A 15880-nucleotide genomic window follows, 5' to 3' on the forward strand; every position below is an offset into this window, starting at 1 on the left:
CAGGCTCGCCATTCTAATGCTTCCCTATCTTTACACTTTAAGGGTCACATTTTCTTTTTTGTAAATACTATGTGGTTAGATGTTAAAAATAACTATATTTCTCCCCCTCTCTGTACAAATTGGCTGTGAGACTAGGTGAAAATGGGAAAAAACAATGGCGATCTACAATGGTGATTATAGGCTGAAGGCTAGGGGTGAAGTGTTAGGCACATTAGCTTGCCCTCCTCCTAGTTCTGTGAGACAGTGGTCTCCAAATAGGGTGAGTGATTGGAGAATGGGGAGGAAAATATCAGGACTTCTATCTATGGTTATTTTTATCTTTTTTTTAAAAAAGGAAAAAACGGTTATTTAATAGAGATGGACCTGGGGCCCTAGCTTGTTCTGTATGTCAGATGGCCATGTGTCACATATGGTGTGTGGAAAGAGGGGAGATTCCACAGTGTGGAGGGGTTTGGAGAAGGCTTGAACCCAGCACAGTGGACTTTTGGATGATGTAATTTGTGATCATCATAGACTTTAGCACACTTTAACACGAGATGGGCGGTCACCACGAGCATCTTTCGTACCACATAGAGGTTCACTGGTTAATTTGCAGAAAGTATGCAAAAGAGATGTCAAATTTAAGAAACAAATCACCCACTCTTCTTTCACAGAAAGACAAAGGTTCCAAATTTGCTGCCATGATTATTGAATTTCAGAAATGTGCTGTCTGGTAAATATTTTTAAAACAATTGGGATAGGTACACTTAATGAGCATTCCTTGTGCACTATGTACTTTGCATGTATTAACTCATTTAATCCTTAAAACAACCTTGTGAGATAGATTATTATTATTCCCATTTTACAGATGGGAAAACTGAGGCACAGGGAGGTTAAGTAATTTGTCCAAGGTCACACAGCTGACAAGTGGCAGCACTAGGGACTCGGTTAGAGGGTTTACTCTTAACCACTACATGCCATTGCTGTATGCAGTATTAAACATACTAATTCTGTCTCCTTAAGCTAAAAGGGACATTTTAAACAATGAATGAGAAATGATTTTTTAAAAATTTTATTTTGATAGACTTTATCTTTAGAGCAGTTTTAGGTTCACAGCAAAACTGAGCAGAAGGTATGGAGAATTCCCAGAGAATACCGCCTGTCTCCACATATGCACAACCTCCCCCACTATCAACAACCCTCACCACGGTGGGACATTTGTTACAACTGACGAACCCACACTGACACATCATAATCGCCCCAAGTCCACAGTCTACACTAGGGATCACTCTCGGTGTTGTGCACTCTGTGGGTTTTGACAATGTATAATGACACGCATGCACCATTGCAGTGTCACACAGAACAGTTTCCCTGCCCTGGAAATCATCAGTGTTCCACCTCTTCATCCCTCCCTCCCCCAGAGATGCTTCTTCAAAAGAAAAGAGAATATCTTAAAAACAGATGATTGGGAATGTTTTCATCATTATATGATTTTTCATTGAAAGTGCCCTAAATATGTCATTTATAATTTATATTATTTATACGTGATCACTTATCTCACATTTACACACATAAAAACCATGGAACCAGAATTTCTAATCTGTGTAAAAATCTTCCAAACCAACAATTTAAATGGGTTTTGAACTCACTTGATAAAATACACAAATACAACACCTTCTGATTGCTTTGGAAGAATAATTGATAACTCTCAGGGAGGATGGAAATTTACAAGTGTAATTTCTATGAAAATGACTACTCAGTTGATGGCAGTATTTAGAACATGAATGTCATGGTTTACTCGTTATGCCAATGATGCCCGTCTATTGAACTGGCACATCGTCCTGTGTCATCTTTCATATCAAGGCAGTCATTAAGAACATGTACCAAAACTCAACTGAACCTTTGACTCAAGGTATTGTAAAGTGTGACGCTGAGATTTAGGAAAAAAAGAAAGCATATTTGATAAACAAGAGCAAAATGTTTTGGAACCTCCAAAGAATAAAATAAAAACCATTTTAAAAAACTCTTTTCTTTACCTTTATCTCATAATTTTAAATTTCTATTTTAGGTATTTTTATAATACACAAGACATATTAATATATTAGTCTAGTAGTGCAAGGATATAATTAAATATAGGTGGTGAGTTCATTTAAACAACTGATATGGGTACAGACCCAAAAGTGTTTAGAGACCACTGCATTAGAGGATCGTGTGCCTGGGTGGATTTGGTTTTTTTCCTATTTTTTTATTGAATATCTACTACTATGCCAATGGCTCACAGGAATAAGACCATTAAAATATGAAACAGAATATATAAAAAATATCAAAGTGTATCACACATAATATTACTTCTTGAAATTTTTACTTCTACACATATATTACATATATATCATATAAATTACATATACACACACAGATGCAGATATACATTTGTGTATGTGCACATATGTGCACAGGATCCTGATAGAAAATGTATTTTTTACTGTGTTCATTGTGAAAAAAATTCTGAAAGCTCCTCCCTAGAATATCAGTACAATGAGCACCAAGAATGCATTGTACACCAGAAGGAGCATCGAATTTGGTATTGAATGAAATCAAGTCCCCTCTGTTCCTGAAAAAGTGGAGTGACTCACTAAAATTAAGGTCCTTGACAGTAGGGGACTATTTTCTGTTCCTCGTGGCACTAGCGCAGTGATACCCACTGGCAGGCGCTCAAAGGTTAGTTATTGACTGGAGTCGATTTGCTCTTGGAGCAGGTGGTTTGCTTGTTAGTTTATTCACCTAATACTTATTGAGCATCCCCTTTGTGTCAGGGGGTACAGCATCTCACAGACACGGTCTCGTATCTCGAGAAACTTACAGTCGAGTAGCAGAGACAAATGTTAAACCAAAACAAAAGCAAAAATAAAACCCACATAATTACAAATGTGATGAGTCCTAAGGAGAAAAAGTAAGCTGAAAGAGTGTACAAAAGGGGCTTAACTAGTCTGAGGCACAGGGACAGTCTGAGTGAGAAGCGACATCACAGTTGAGCTCCGAGGGGTGAGTACATCTGTGATAGGCTCAGGGTTTCAGATTGGCATAGGGTCAAAAGCCTTCTAGGAAGAGGGAACAGTGTGTGCAAAGGCCCTGAGGTGGGAGGGAGCTTAGGATGCTTGAGGTAGAGACAAGAGCCAAGTGGCTGAAGTAGATGAGAATGGGAGGAAATGGGACCAGAGTAGGACAGGAAAGTGGCACACATGTGGATATGTTAAAAGATTTTGCTCTTTATCCCAAGAAAAACGGACATCATTAAATGAGCAGAATGGCAAGAGAGGAGTCTGGGAGACACACAGTGGGTGTTGCAGTGGTTGAGGTAAGAAATGGTGGTGTCTTGGGCAGGATGGTCTCAGCTCAGATGGGGAGAAGCAGATGGAGGTCTGAAGGACCTCCTATACAAGGTATGAGCAAACCGTAACTTCCTGTTTCTCAATACTCCATCCTCAAAGGGGCTTACCAGTCCCGGACACAACAGATTCATTTCTTCCTCAGGACCCCTGCTTCAGCCATTCCCCTGCTCGGGGTGCTGCCCCTCCCACCCCTCGGCTCTTCAGATTTCTGCTGAGATTTCACCTCTTCACAAAGGCCCATCCTCCCCACCCTCTCCAAAACGGTGCCTTTCAAAAACTTGGATCACCATTTCCTTCACAGCACTACTAAACCTTGTAATTAGTTTATCTATTTCATTAACTTTCTCCCCACCCCCCAACGCCCACTGGAATATAAGTATCTTGAGGGCCGAGAATGAGTGCATCTTGTTCGTGGTTGTGTCCCATTGTTCAGCCCAGGGCCTGGCGGAGAACAGATCCCCAGCAAGCTGAACGACCCCCACAGACCCCCACACCCCGGTTTAGGGAACTACATTAAAAGTTAAATGCTTTGCCTTTAAGAGTTCACTCGGCCTAGACGTGACTGTAAACACAGAGGCAAACATGGACGCTGAAATCCAAAAGCATCAAAACAGAAAGATAAAACAAAAATTCTCCCAGATAGGAACCAAAGCTCCCCAAGAATGGCCTGTGGACTCCTAGGGATCTCCAATCCCAGTCTGAGAAACACTGAGTCGGGTGGTCTCCTGTGACCCTTTCAATGAGAAGATCCGAGGTTTTAGCTCTTCCACAGGGTGGGAAGCCTTCAATCAGACAAGGTGCCACCAGAATTTAGGACACTGTTTCTATGTGGCCTCAGTGAATGCCGTGTACAGACCACTAAAGCAAATATAAGCATTGATCTTAAAAGTGCACAGTTGCTATTATTGCGTATCCTCGGAAATTCCATACAAAACCAAATATTTGGTGGAGTCCCCATTATTCTGCAAGCATGGTGCTAGGGACGGAGCGGGACACAGAATAAATAGGATACGGCCCCTGCATTTGAGGAGATTTACTTCCTTTTATTATACTTAGAGTATGCACTTGAAATAAAGCAAAACCAAAATATATTTGGGGTAAAACTGCTCATCCATTTATTTAGTTATTTAGTTATAGAGCAGTCTTACTGGGCAGGAACTCCATCAGGGGCTGGGTACTGTGGGAAATATCACCAGGAGAAAAACCCAGGGAGAACTTGGCATTTTCAAACAAAGTACCCAAAAAAATTTCTAAAGAGAGGCTGGCCCAGTGGCATAGTGGTTAATTTCGTGCGCTCCACTTTGGCGGCCCGAGGTTCACAGGTTCAGATCCCAGGCGTGGACCTGCACACTCCTACTCAAGCCATACTGTGGTGGTGTCCCACATACAAAGTAGAGGAAGATGGGCACAGATGTTAGCTCAGGGCTAATCTTCCTCACCAAAAAACAAACAAAAATTTCTAAAGAAAAAAGTAATTTTGGGCAAAATGATTCTACTGGCCAGTATAGAAGATAATATAATGCTTTCCTCTTGAATCTTTCTAGAATCCTCTTTTTAGGCTGCTGAATTGCTAGTCTGAGTAACTGCAGTATTGTGGCTGTCTCTCCACCTGGTGGCAGGGAGTGGCATTTAGAACGAGTAACTCACAGTTCCAGAAGGGGGCGGTCTGCCAGTGGTTGTTGTCGTGCGTGAAGCACGTCAGGCCGGGAAGGCTGCACTCCTCCCCCTTCCGCTGGCGTCTCTTCTCCTTCCTCTCCTTCCTCCTCCTCCGGTGCTCCTTGAACAGCTGCAGTTTGCTGTCTACTTCTTGAGCAGCTTCCCTGTTCCAAGCGAAGGGAATTTTTTCATGATCAGAAAGCACTTTCTCAATTAAAAATAGGATTGTGGCTATGAATCTCACACAAATATTTAGACACGAGATAATAGATCCACGGTAATTGATGACCTTTATTTTTCAGAGGGCCTCACAATATAATCAGCAATAGTGAAGACAAAACTCGTTGAGTGACAACTTTCTTAGAATTTTACTGAGCCTTAATAGGATCGACATTTTCTTCCTTATTTACATGTGAACATTGATGGAAATAAATGTCAAGGTGAATCAGTAGATCCTGTTGGCCATACCCTTCGGGCAAATGGCTTAACTTCCTGGTGGCTCAGGACCTCTCAGCCATGAAGCCAATGGTTGGTTGGGTTAGACGGTTTCTAAAACTCTTTGACAAATCCTACAAAATAGTCTTGGAAATAATTTTCTTTTTTTCTTATTGGGTTTTTCCATAAAGGGCTCAAATTTTGTGGAAGCTCAAATACTAAGTCCCCTTCACAGGCAAATTTTACTATTATTTAAAAAATATGTATATTTCTTCCAACTCTCAGAATTCACCATAATCGCAGGCTGCTCCATAGAACACACGGAGCTAATCCTGAGAGTCCACATCTCCCACGCACTGTCCACAGAAAGCAGTGCGTGGAGGAAAACCCAGTTCCTGGCCTATACATCAGCAGAGAACACATAGAGAATTACAGAGTCCTGTAATGAGCCACACGGCTCCCCCTCAGAATTCCAAAAGCATCCCCACGGTCCCTCGGCAGGGTGTGGGCTTGGTTTCAACTTCTTCAGCTAATGCCCTCCCAGTTGAATCTACTTTTTCCAAGAAGCACTGATACCGGCTCAATACAAGGTTGATATAAGAGAAGCCATATTGTAGAAAAGAAACCATCTTGTAACTTTGAATGACCTCTGATTAACCAACCCAGCTGGATATGCACCCTCCAGGCTTTTGAGTTCCTTAGGAATGTGATGACCCCTGGGCAGAGAGTCTCTGCTGATAGCCATCATCAATGACAACTGAAAGATCTGGGTATTGGGTGTTGCTCTGGTCTCTGAGGCATATCCAGTAAAACAAAGACTATCAGGAACTAAGACCAGATGTCTGCCCCTAGTCAGGGATCAGATGGATGCCCCTACCTGGAGACCAGATGCCTCCCCGACCCAGAGACCTGCCTCCTATATACCTGGCCTGTAGTTTTTGCTCCGTAAGATGGTTCTTTTGGACATTAGTTGGCCATCCTCCCCCTTGCTAACAAGCTGTAATAAAACCTTTTCTCTCCTACCACCTTGCCTCTAGACTACTGACATGTCTTGGGTGGGCAGACGACCCCGCCTTGGGAGGTAACACACCACTTGGACACAGGAGTCCCTGCAGCCTTTCAGAAGAGCCCAGTGGACACCCCTTCACTCCCAGCAAATGTGGGACGCAGAGAGTTACTTACTTGAATGGGTGAAGATGACTCTTCAATTTCTCTTGCTTTTTTACACCTTTCTCTTTATTGTAATAGCTACAGGCAAGAAGATTAAAAAGTGAGTCTTCATCATCTTGCATTTGACCAAACAGTTCATTTTATAAAGACAAAGCAAAATAGAAGGAAGGCAGTTACTTTGTTATAACTATCTTAGCTCAATGGGACTTTTTTTTTTTTTTTACCTCTGTTTAGGTTTATGACATATTTAATTTGACCTAAATAGTTTAGGTCATTACAATATATGATAATGAATTTAATTTATTAAGCTTTCTATTGGTAAGAGAATGGAGCCTAGTGGTAAGCACTGTAGCTTGTGTGCAAATGAGTTTGGGAAGGAGGCCATGGGATGGAGACATGCTCACCTCTGCTTACTGCAGCCACATTCCTCAGGCTTTCTTCTCTTTAGATGTCCTCTCACTTCTCTTAAATTCTTAATTTTATCTTGCAAAGCTTCAATCTGGAAAACACACATTTGAACAGTTACATTTTAAGATCAGGATTTTCTTCGCTAAGTACCTTTCTTTTCACCTTATTTTCTGTGTCCATAATTATAGCTATTCATCTGAGATGATAATTAATTTGGCAACAGACAGGACACAGAATACATCTCCCTCTCTATTCCAACTGATGTGCTATAGATAAACATGCGCAGATGTCTCATTTGTAATTGAATCATTTTCCCACAGAGGTTTCACAAGGTCATTGAACCAATCCCTATTTTTTTCTCACACTATTTTGTTTTCAGTTAGGACTATCACTGGAGAAAGATAAATACCTTGCTGTTCTATTTTTCACAAAATTATAAAAAGATGAAGTGTACACCCAGGATGTCCCACCAGACACAGCAGGGCTGGTGAGCATCTGGAATATACCTTCCAATCACATAGCCATGGCTAACCTCTTTATCGATGTATGCCTTGTGGTCCTTCCAGGCTCTGGCTGATTGATAGAGTTCTCGCTCACAATGGATTGTATCATTTGGAAGAATAAAGCACCTGCAAAAGCAAACAAAAAACATTAGAAATAGCACAGGGAACACAATCATCCTCTAAACTCTTAATTTGGAGATAGGCAATAGTTTGGAGCTGAGCCATAGACAAGGATAAGTGGGGATGTCTCCTGGTGGGGGCAAAGGATGGTGTCAGAGAGAGCATCACCAAGACCATCTTTCAATACCCACATCCCCATGAACAGATACCACCACAAAACCCAGTTTTGAAAGCCTCACCAAATATTGTAGGAAAAAATGAGGTTTTCACAGTTATCACGGAAATAGCTTGATTGAAGAAATGCAGAGTTAGAAGTGGGTTATGCATCTCATTCATTTTGTTATAAAAAGCTTGCGTCAAGTACCCCATTAAGTTTGAAGCGAGGAAACAGCCCCAGGGAAAGACAGCAGGTGGGGTGGGGGTCAATCAACGCTGACAGAGAAACCGATCCTGGTCTAACTCTCCCAGCACGTAACCGTAACAACTACAGGCACCGGGGACCAGTCCCAAGGATGAAAGTCCCGGCAGAGCTCGTGGTACCCCTCCTCCCCAAGGCGATGAAATGAAAGAGAAAACAAAGATCTCGCCAATAAATTCAGAAAGAAAGTGCTTCTCTAGGTAAAAAGGTAGAAAGCTGTGGGGAAATCGTCTCCCCGTCCTGTCTCCATGAGTCCCAAGGCCCTCTGTGCCCTCAGGGGTCTGGACGGGTTAGGCGCTTCTGCCTCTTATGTCCATTCCCGACACGTGCCGTCTCTCTGGAAGCTTCTCCAGAGCCCACACTCCTCCCTTGGGCTGTGTTTCATTTCTGAGGCCGTGAGTGTACAACCTCTCTGAGCCACAGTAACCATGCAGCATGGAGAGCCTCCATCAGTCGCAGTAATGGTTTCCATCTGTTTTCTAGACTCCCACAAAGGTAACCGCTTAAGGGCAGAACTCCATGCCTGCTAAGTCAAGATGTGACAGAATCACTCTGGCTAAATTCCCAGCCGGTCAGCTTTAATGTGAAATTGAACTCAAAGCACACATCCAAATGTAGGATCATCTGGACTCCCTGTTGCTTCTTAAACCCCCAGTGGCTCCGTGGGCCAGCCCTGTGACACCGTATTGCCGAGGGATATCACTTTTTGTAAAGGAGCAAAATGGTGATAATATGGGGGGATGACTTTGAACCCCAACCCTCGTGAACACCTAAAGCTTCCTACTTGTGCGTCACCCGGACGGTGGCGGGCAGGCCCACGGCATTGCCACCATCTGCCAGCATCGCGTCCCTGTCGCTGGCTGCCTGGCGGCCTCCGGGCCCCTTGCGGCCTTCATTGTGGCGCTTGGCGATGTTTCTTGGTCGCAACACTTGCAATTCTTCTTCCTCCAGGTTTATGTCATATATTTCGCCTTCAAATTCGACTGACAAGGAACGTGTCTGCCGAGTATGGACAAATCTGGGCTTATACTCTGGAAATAAAGGAAGATACGTTAATATGGATGTAGTTTATGGAGGCAGATGTAGTTTAGGAGGGAAGAAAAGCATCACCTGGCTTGGTGAGCATTTTGGGAAGGGGCGAGCAGTACACGCTGCATAGCTGACGGCCATCTCGATGCTGTGGACAGCCCACTGTGACTCACACCAGCAGGGGCGGGCTCCTGTCTAGCTCTGCCACTGCATAGCGGTGTGATGGATAGCATGCTTCTCTGGGCTTCAGGCCCTTTGTCCCTCCAGTGAGGGGTAGGTCTGGGTGACCTCTAAGATCCTTTCCACTTACGGCAGGCTGTGGACATCCACACCGAGTTTTCACCGTGAACTGCTAAGGCAGTTTGTTTGGATAAAACTCTATTCCCAATTATGGTATTAATAATAATAATGACTATCACTTATTGACTTTTTGCTATGTACTATTCACTCATACTTATCTCTAATCCACAATCTTGAAAGACAGGAATTATTAGAATAAATCCTTACATTAAAAAACTTATCAGATTGTCAAAATAGGCTCATGCATTTGGTGTTATTACCCTTATTTTATGGGTGAAAAAACTGAAGCTTTGAATGTTACGTACATTTTGCAAGGTTATGCAGCCAATAGCTGTGGATGCTAGAATTATAATCTATCACAATCTAAAGACTACAAAGTCTTCCCACTGCGTTGGGCTGCTTTTTCAAAAAGGTAAATACTCTAGACACCTTCTGTTTGCACAAATAATAGAGATCGCTCTAAGAAAAATTAAATTTTGCAAATGCTTTCATCAGCCAGCTGACTTTTAAAACCTGGCAGATGGAAGGTAATGCCAGGGGGAGGCCCGCAGGTTTTCTGGTCCCTACAGACCACTGTCAAGGCTCAGAGTGTGCGAGAGAAGAGCTTCAACATGCAAACATGGCCCCTCCTTAGCAGACGCACCTAGGCTCTGGGAGGCATACCCACGTGGCCTGCCCTTGCCAGCCTGCTGCTAAAGTAGGCAGAACGGGAGAGCACTGGCGGTGGAATCAGAATCATCACACTCCCTGCAGGATCCCGCTCTGATGGCAGTTTCCAGATCGGGAAATGCCTCTGTGACAGTTGGCAGGTCACCTAGAGTGCTCACTTAACTGTGGAAAAGAGGAGAACCACGCCTGCTCTCAAATACATAAGATTCCACACGGACTGAAAAAGTGGCCCCAGATTTCTCCAGTTTGGCTCAACACTGAGAAATCAATGTGCTTTATGGTCATTGCTTGGGGGGCGACATCTAAGTTCCTGGGAGAGAAGAGGGTGCCCTGGCCTCTAGGCTGAACATTGGCACTGGTTCCTGTTAAGGGAAAGTGTCAGGGTCCCCGTCCCTGTCGGTTTCCCAGTTGATGTAATGTGAATTATTGAGCCCGGCATTTTCTCTCAGGGAAGAAACTTTCCCAAATCAATGGTTCCCGGCCTTTTGGGTTATGAATTCCTTTAAGAGTTTGTTGAAAGTTATGGACATCCAGAAAAATGTGCTTTTAAGTATGGAATATACTTAAAATTTTGGATAAAATATTAGAGGGCTCATGACCCCCTAAAGTTCATCTGTAGAGTCCAGAATAAAAAAGCCTGTTCTAAGGTCTTCCATCATTCTAGTGAATGATTTGATTTCCTAATTTTGTACACAGAATTGAATTTAATGCACCTTGCTTATTTCCAAAGCAGTATAGAAAGGAATTACCACAGAAATGGGTCACTTTTCATATTGTGCCACTAGATGGCACTAGCCTCTCATTCTTTTATGGAAGGAGCATGCCCGTGGGTTTTCATAGCTATATAATCATAGGAATCTCATAGCTGCCTGATAAAGTTTTTATAAAGAAAATGCTGGCCAGTGCTTTTCATCCTGAATTCTACTAGTTTGACCCTGCCAGTCAACAAGAGGAATTAAAAAAATCATTGTCTTAAAACAGATATGCCATTAAAAAAGGTATTTATATTTAGCTGCTGATGGAATTACCTTGGGGAGAAGCACTTGATCCAAAGGTTACAGGAAGTGTACTGATCTTCGCACACCCTGTCTATACCCCATCTCCACTGACCACGTACCCAACGTGTAATATGATGCCTGGAACAGAATTGGGCACTCAGCAGTGACAGCAACAAGATCAGTCTTGGTGGAAAAATATCATATAGAAGGGAGAAGTCAAGAGGGCGGCGTAGGCAGACTCTGAACTCACCTCCTCCCACAGACACAGCCAATTTACAACTACTCGTGGAAAAATTGCCCCCGAGACAGAACTGAAAACTGGATAAGAGGAACTCCTGCAACAACGGACACTCCTAACTGAGGTGGAAGAGGCAGAAACTCCCTTCTGGAGAGGAAAAACACCGCCTTCACAAGCCGCCAGCTTCCCGGCCGCCGGGAGCTGCCCAAAGGTCCGCAGCCCTCCCTGGAGGCGCGGGGCCCTGAGCCGGGGAGCGCCCCCGCTGGGGGCATTTTGTGGACCCAGCACAATCGAGAAGAGTGGCAGAATATCTGACTTTGCCTGCTACTAAAACATGGGGGAATACCCCCAGAAAAGCTGGTTCACAAAGAAACTAAAACCGGCTCTTAAAGGGCCCGCATGCAAACTCACCCGTTTCAGAAAGCAACCTAAAATCACAAGAAAGAAAGGTGCATAGTGCTGTGGTGAAAAGAGACTCATCTGATAGGCTCTGAGTGTATCTCGGTGAGAGGTGAGACCTCTCCAAGGACTGGGACATTGGTGGCAGCCATTGTTGTGGCCTGGTGTGGGCGTGCTGACACAGACGCCATTGGAGTTCTCCCTGAGGCCTGCTGGCCCAGGGTCTGCTGCACCCGCTAGGGCACCGATTTAATCCAGCTCAGTCAGGGCGGGCAACCCACCCTAGAGACTGGCCCGATGCAACAACAAGCCCTCATGCAACTTGTGGGCCTGCATAGATTGGTGACTGGATTCTCTGCAGCCTGGCAACTGAGCCTACTTCGGTGGGGCAGGGCGTGCACAAGGAGCGGGTGGAGAGTGTGGGGCGGTGGTGGAGTGTGTGGGGCTCCCGCCGTGGAGAGACTGGGTCCACTTCGGGAGGTCGGGGCGCACACACAGGGCAGGACTGTGTTGACTGTGTGTGTGGACCTGTGGGTGGCGGGGCTTGTCAGCTGCGGAAGACTTGTGCTTCTCAAAGACCCACATAGGAGGTTTGCTCCACCTTCCAAAGCCTGAAACAATTGGGTGCTCCTATGCCTGAGGCCAGCCCCACCCAGCTGCAATCCTCAGACAGCTGACAAGAGACCTAATAGGCTAGAGGCTTACAGCAATTGTAAGGCCCTGAGCCTAACAACCTGCCACGCTGGGGGCCAACTCACTTAAAAGAAATACTGCAACACAAATGTGGTATTAGAACTTGCAGTCAACTGTGCTGGGGCTCCCCACACCTGATAAAGAGACTGAAGGGCCCACAACAACTACAAACAGCTGAGCATTACAACAGCTGACCAGGAGCATAATTCAGCCTACCTGGGCACATACAGGGAGAGCAAACAGGCCACAACAGAAGGACACACGTAGCCCACATAGGGGTCAACCTTGGAACATTGAGAACTGAGGGAAGCACACTGCAGGCCTCCTAAGCCATCACTTACATAAGGTCACCTATCCAAGAGCAGGAGACGTAGCTGACCTACCTAATACACAGACACAAGCACAGGGAAAGAGGCAAAATGAGGAGGCAAATGAATACATTCCAAGTAAGCGAACAGGACAAAACCCCAGAAAAGGAACTAAGTGAAACAGAAATGAGCAACCTACCCGACAGAGAGTTCAAACTAAGACTGTTAAGGATGCTCACTGATGTGGGGAAAAGAATAGATGAACTCAGTGAGAATGTCAACAAAGAAATGGAAGATATAAAAAAGAACCAATCAGAAATGAAGAATACGATACTGGAAATGAAAAATTCGCTAGAGGGACTCAAAAGCAGAGTAGAGGATACAGAAGAACGGATCTGTGAGCTGGACAAAAGACTAGAAGAAATTACCCAAGCTGAACAGGTAAAAGAGAAAAGAATTAAAAAGAGTGAGGACAGTCTAAGGGACCTCTGGGACAACATCAGCGCACTAACATCCGTGTTATAGGTGTCCTGGAAGGAGAAGAGCGAGACAAAGGGGCAGAGAATCTATTTCAAGAAATAATAGATGAAAACTTCCCTAACCTAAGGAAGGAAACAGACATCTAGGTACAGGAAGCACAGAGAGCCCCAAACAAGATAAACCCAAAGAGGCCCACACCAAGACACATCATAATCAAAATGTCCAGAATTAAAGATAAAGAGAGAATCCAAAAGCCGCAAGAGAAAGACAAGTTACATACAAAGGAAACCCTATAAGGCTATCAGCTGCCTTCTCAGCAGAAACCTTACAGGCTAGAAGAGAGTGGCAAGATATATTTAAAGTGATAAAGGAAAAAACTTACAGCCAAGAATACTCTACCCAGCAAGATTATCATTCAAAATGGAAGGAGACATCAAAAACTTCCCAGACAAGCAAAAATTAAAGGAGTTTGTCACCAAGAAACCAGTGCTACAAGAAATGTTAAAGGGACTGATTTAAGGGAAAAAGAGAAGACCACAAATAGGAAAAATTATCTATTTCCATGATGAGAGGGCGATGGATACAAATGCACAAAAAAGAGGTTAGATATGATATCAAAAACATAAAATGAGGGAGGAGGGGAGTTAAGGAGTAGAGCTTTCAGACAGAGGTCAAACTAAACAGACCATCAATTCTGTACAGAAGGAGAAAGGAACAGAGAAGGACAACTAAAACACTGAGAAAAAAAGTTAAAAAAATGGCAGTAAGTACATACTTATCAACAGATACTTTAAACGTCAATGGACTAAATGCCCCAATTAAAAGGCATAGGGTGGCTGATTGGATAAAACACCAAGACCCATATATATGCTGCATACAAGAGACACACTTCAGACCTAAAGACGCTCACAAACTGAAAGTGAAGGAATGGAAAAAGATACTCCACGCAAATGGCAATGAAAAGAAAGCTGGGGTAGCAGTATTCGTATCAGACAAAATAGACTTTAAAACAAAAACTGTAAAAAGAGACAAAGAAGGGCATTACATAATGATCAAGGGAACAATCCAACAAGAGGATATAACACTTGTAAATATCTACGCACCCAATGTAGGTGCACCTAAATATATAAAGCAATTATTAACAGACATAAAAACAGAAATAGACAGTAACACAATAATAGTAGGGGACTTCAACACTCCACTTACACCAACGGATAGATCATCCAAACAGAAGATCAATAAGGAAACATTGGCCTTAAATGACACACTAGAACAGATGGACCTAATAGATATACACAGAGCATTCGATCCAAAAACCAAAGAATACATGTTCTTTTCAAATGCACATGGAACATTCTCCAGGACTGATCACATATTAGGCCACAAAACAAGTCTCCATAAATTGAAGAAGATTGAAATAATACCAAGCATCTTTTCTGACCACAACGGTATGAAACTGGAAATCAACTATAGGAAGAAAATCAGAAAAGCCACAAATACGTGGAGATTAAACAAAATGCTACTGAACAACGACTGGGTCAATGAAGAAATCAAAGAAGAAATCAAAAAATACCTGGAGACAAATGAAAATGAAAATACGACATGCCAGAATTTATGGGATACAGCAAAAGCTGTTCTAAGAGGGAAGTTTATAGCAATACAGGCCTATCTCAACAAACAAGAAAAATCTCAAATAAACAATCTAACAATGCACATAAAGGAACTGGAAAAAGAAGAACAAACAAAGCCCCAAATCACTAGAGGAAGGGAAATAAAAAAAATCAGAGCAGAAATAAATGAAATAGAGACCAAAAAAACAATAGAAAAAATTAATAAAACCAAGAGCTGGTTCTTTGAAAAGATAAACAAAATTGACAAACCTTTAGCTAGACTCATCAAGAAAAAAAGAGAGAAGGCACAAATAAGTAAAATCAGAGATGAAAGAGGAGAAATTACAAGAGACACCTCAGAAATACAAAAGATTATAAGAGAATACTATGAAAAGCTCTATGCCAACCAATTCGACAATCTGGAAGAAATGGATAAATTCTTAGAATCATACAACCTTCCAAAACTGGATCAAAAGAAGTAGAGAATTTGAATAGACCAATCACCAGTAAGGAGATCGAAACAGTAATCACAAACCTCCCCAAAAATAAAAGTCCAGGACCAGATGGCTTCCCTGGTGAATTCTACCAAACATTCAAAGAAGACTTAATACCTATCCTTCTCAAACTCTTCCAAAAAATTGAGGAGCGGGGGAAGCTCCCTAACTCACTCTACGAAGCTGACATTACCCTGATACCAAAACCAGACAAGGACAACACAAAAAAAGAAAATTACAGGCCAATATCACTGATGAACATCAATGCAAAAATCCTCAACAAAATACTAGCAAATCGCATACAACAATACGTTAAAAAGATTATACACCATGATCAAGTGGGATTTATTCCAGGTATGCAGGGATGGTTCAACATTCGCAAATCAATCAACGTAATACACCACATTAATAAAATGAAGAATAAAAATCACATGATCATCTCAATAGATGCAGAGAAAGCATTTGACAAGATACAGCATCCATTTATGCTAAAAACTCTGAATAAAATGGGGATAGAAGGAAAGTACCTCAACATAATAAAGGCCATATATGACAAACCCACAGCTAATATCATCCTCAATGGT

At 42.9% G+C, this 15880-nt stretch overlaps 1 protein-coding gene across 8 annotated transcripts in view; it reads right to left on the minus strand.

Annotated features, from left to right (window-relative positions):
* Positions 1 to 15880, minus strand: part of SULF1 (sulfatase 1) — a 181420-nt gene that overhangs the window by 19435 nt on the left and 146105 nt on the right. For all 8 annotated transcript variants that reach the window (XM_087420466.1, XM_087420467.1, XM_087420461.1 and 5 more), the window contains 5 exons: positions 8863 to 9109; positions 7570 to 7666; positions 7034 to 7128; positions 6642 to 6707; positions 5016 to 5188 (listed from right to left, as the gene is read on the minus strand). In XM_087420466.1, the coding sequence (XP_087276592.1) occupies positions 5016 to 5188; positions 6642 to 6707; positions 7034 to 7128; positions 7570 to 7666; positions 8863 to 9109 (678 nt within the window). The remainder of the gene's footprint in view (positions 1 to 5015; positions 5189 to 6641; positions 6708 to 7033; positions 7129 to 7569; positions 7667 to 8862; positions 9110 to 15880) is intronic.

The sequence above is a fragment of the Ceratotherium simum genome, chromosome 31 (assembly GCF_057802395.1).
Source record: "Ceratotherium simum simum isolate JZ-2026a chromosome 31, ASM5780239v1, whole genome shotgun sequence".
In the NCBI taxonomy this organism is placed as follows: domain Eukaryota; kingdom Metazoa; phylum Chordata; class Mammalia; order Perissodactyla; family Rhinocerotidae; genus Ceratotherium; species Ceratotherium simum.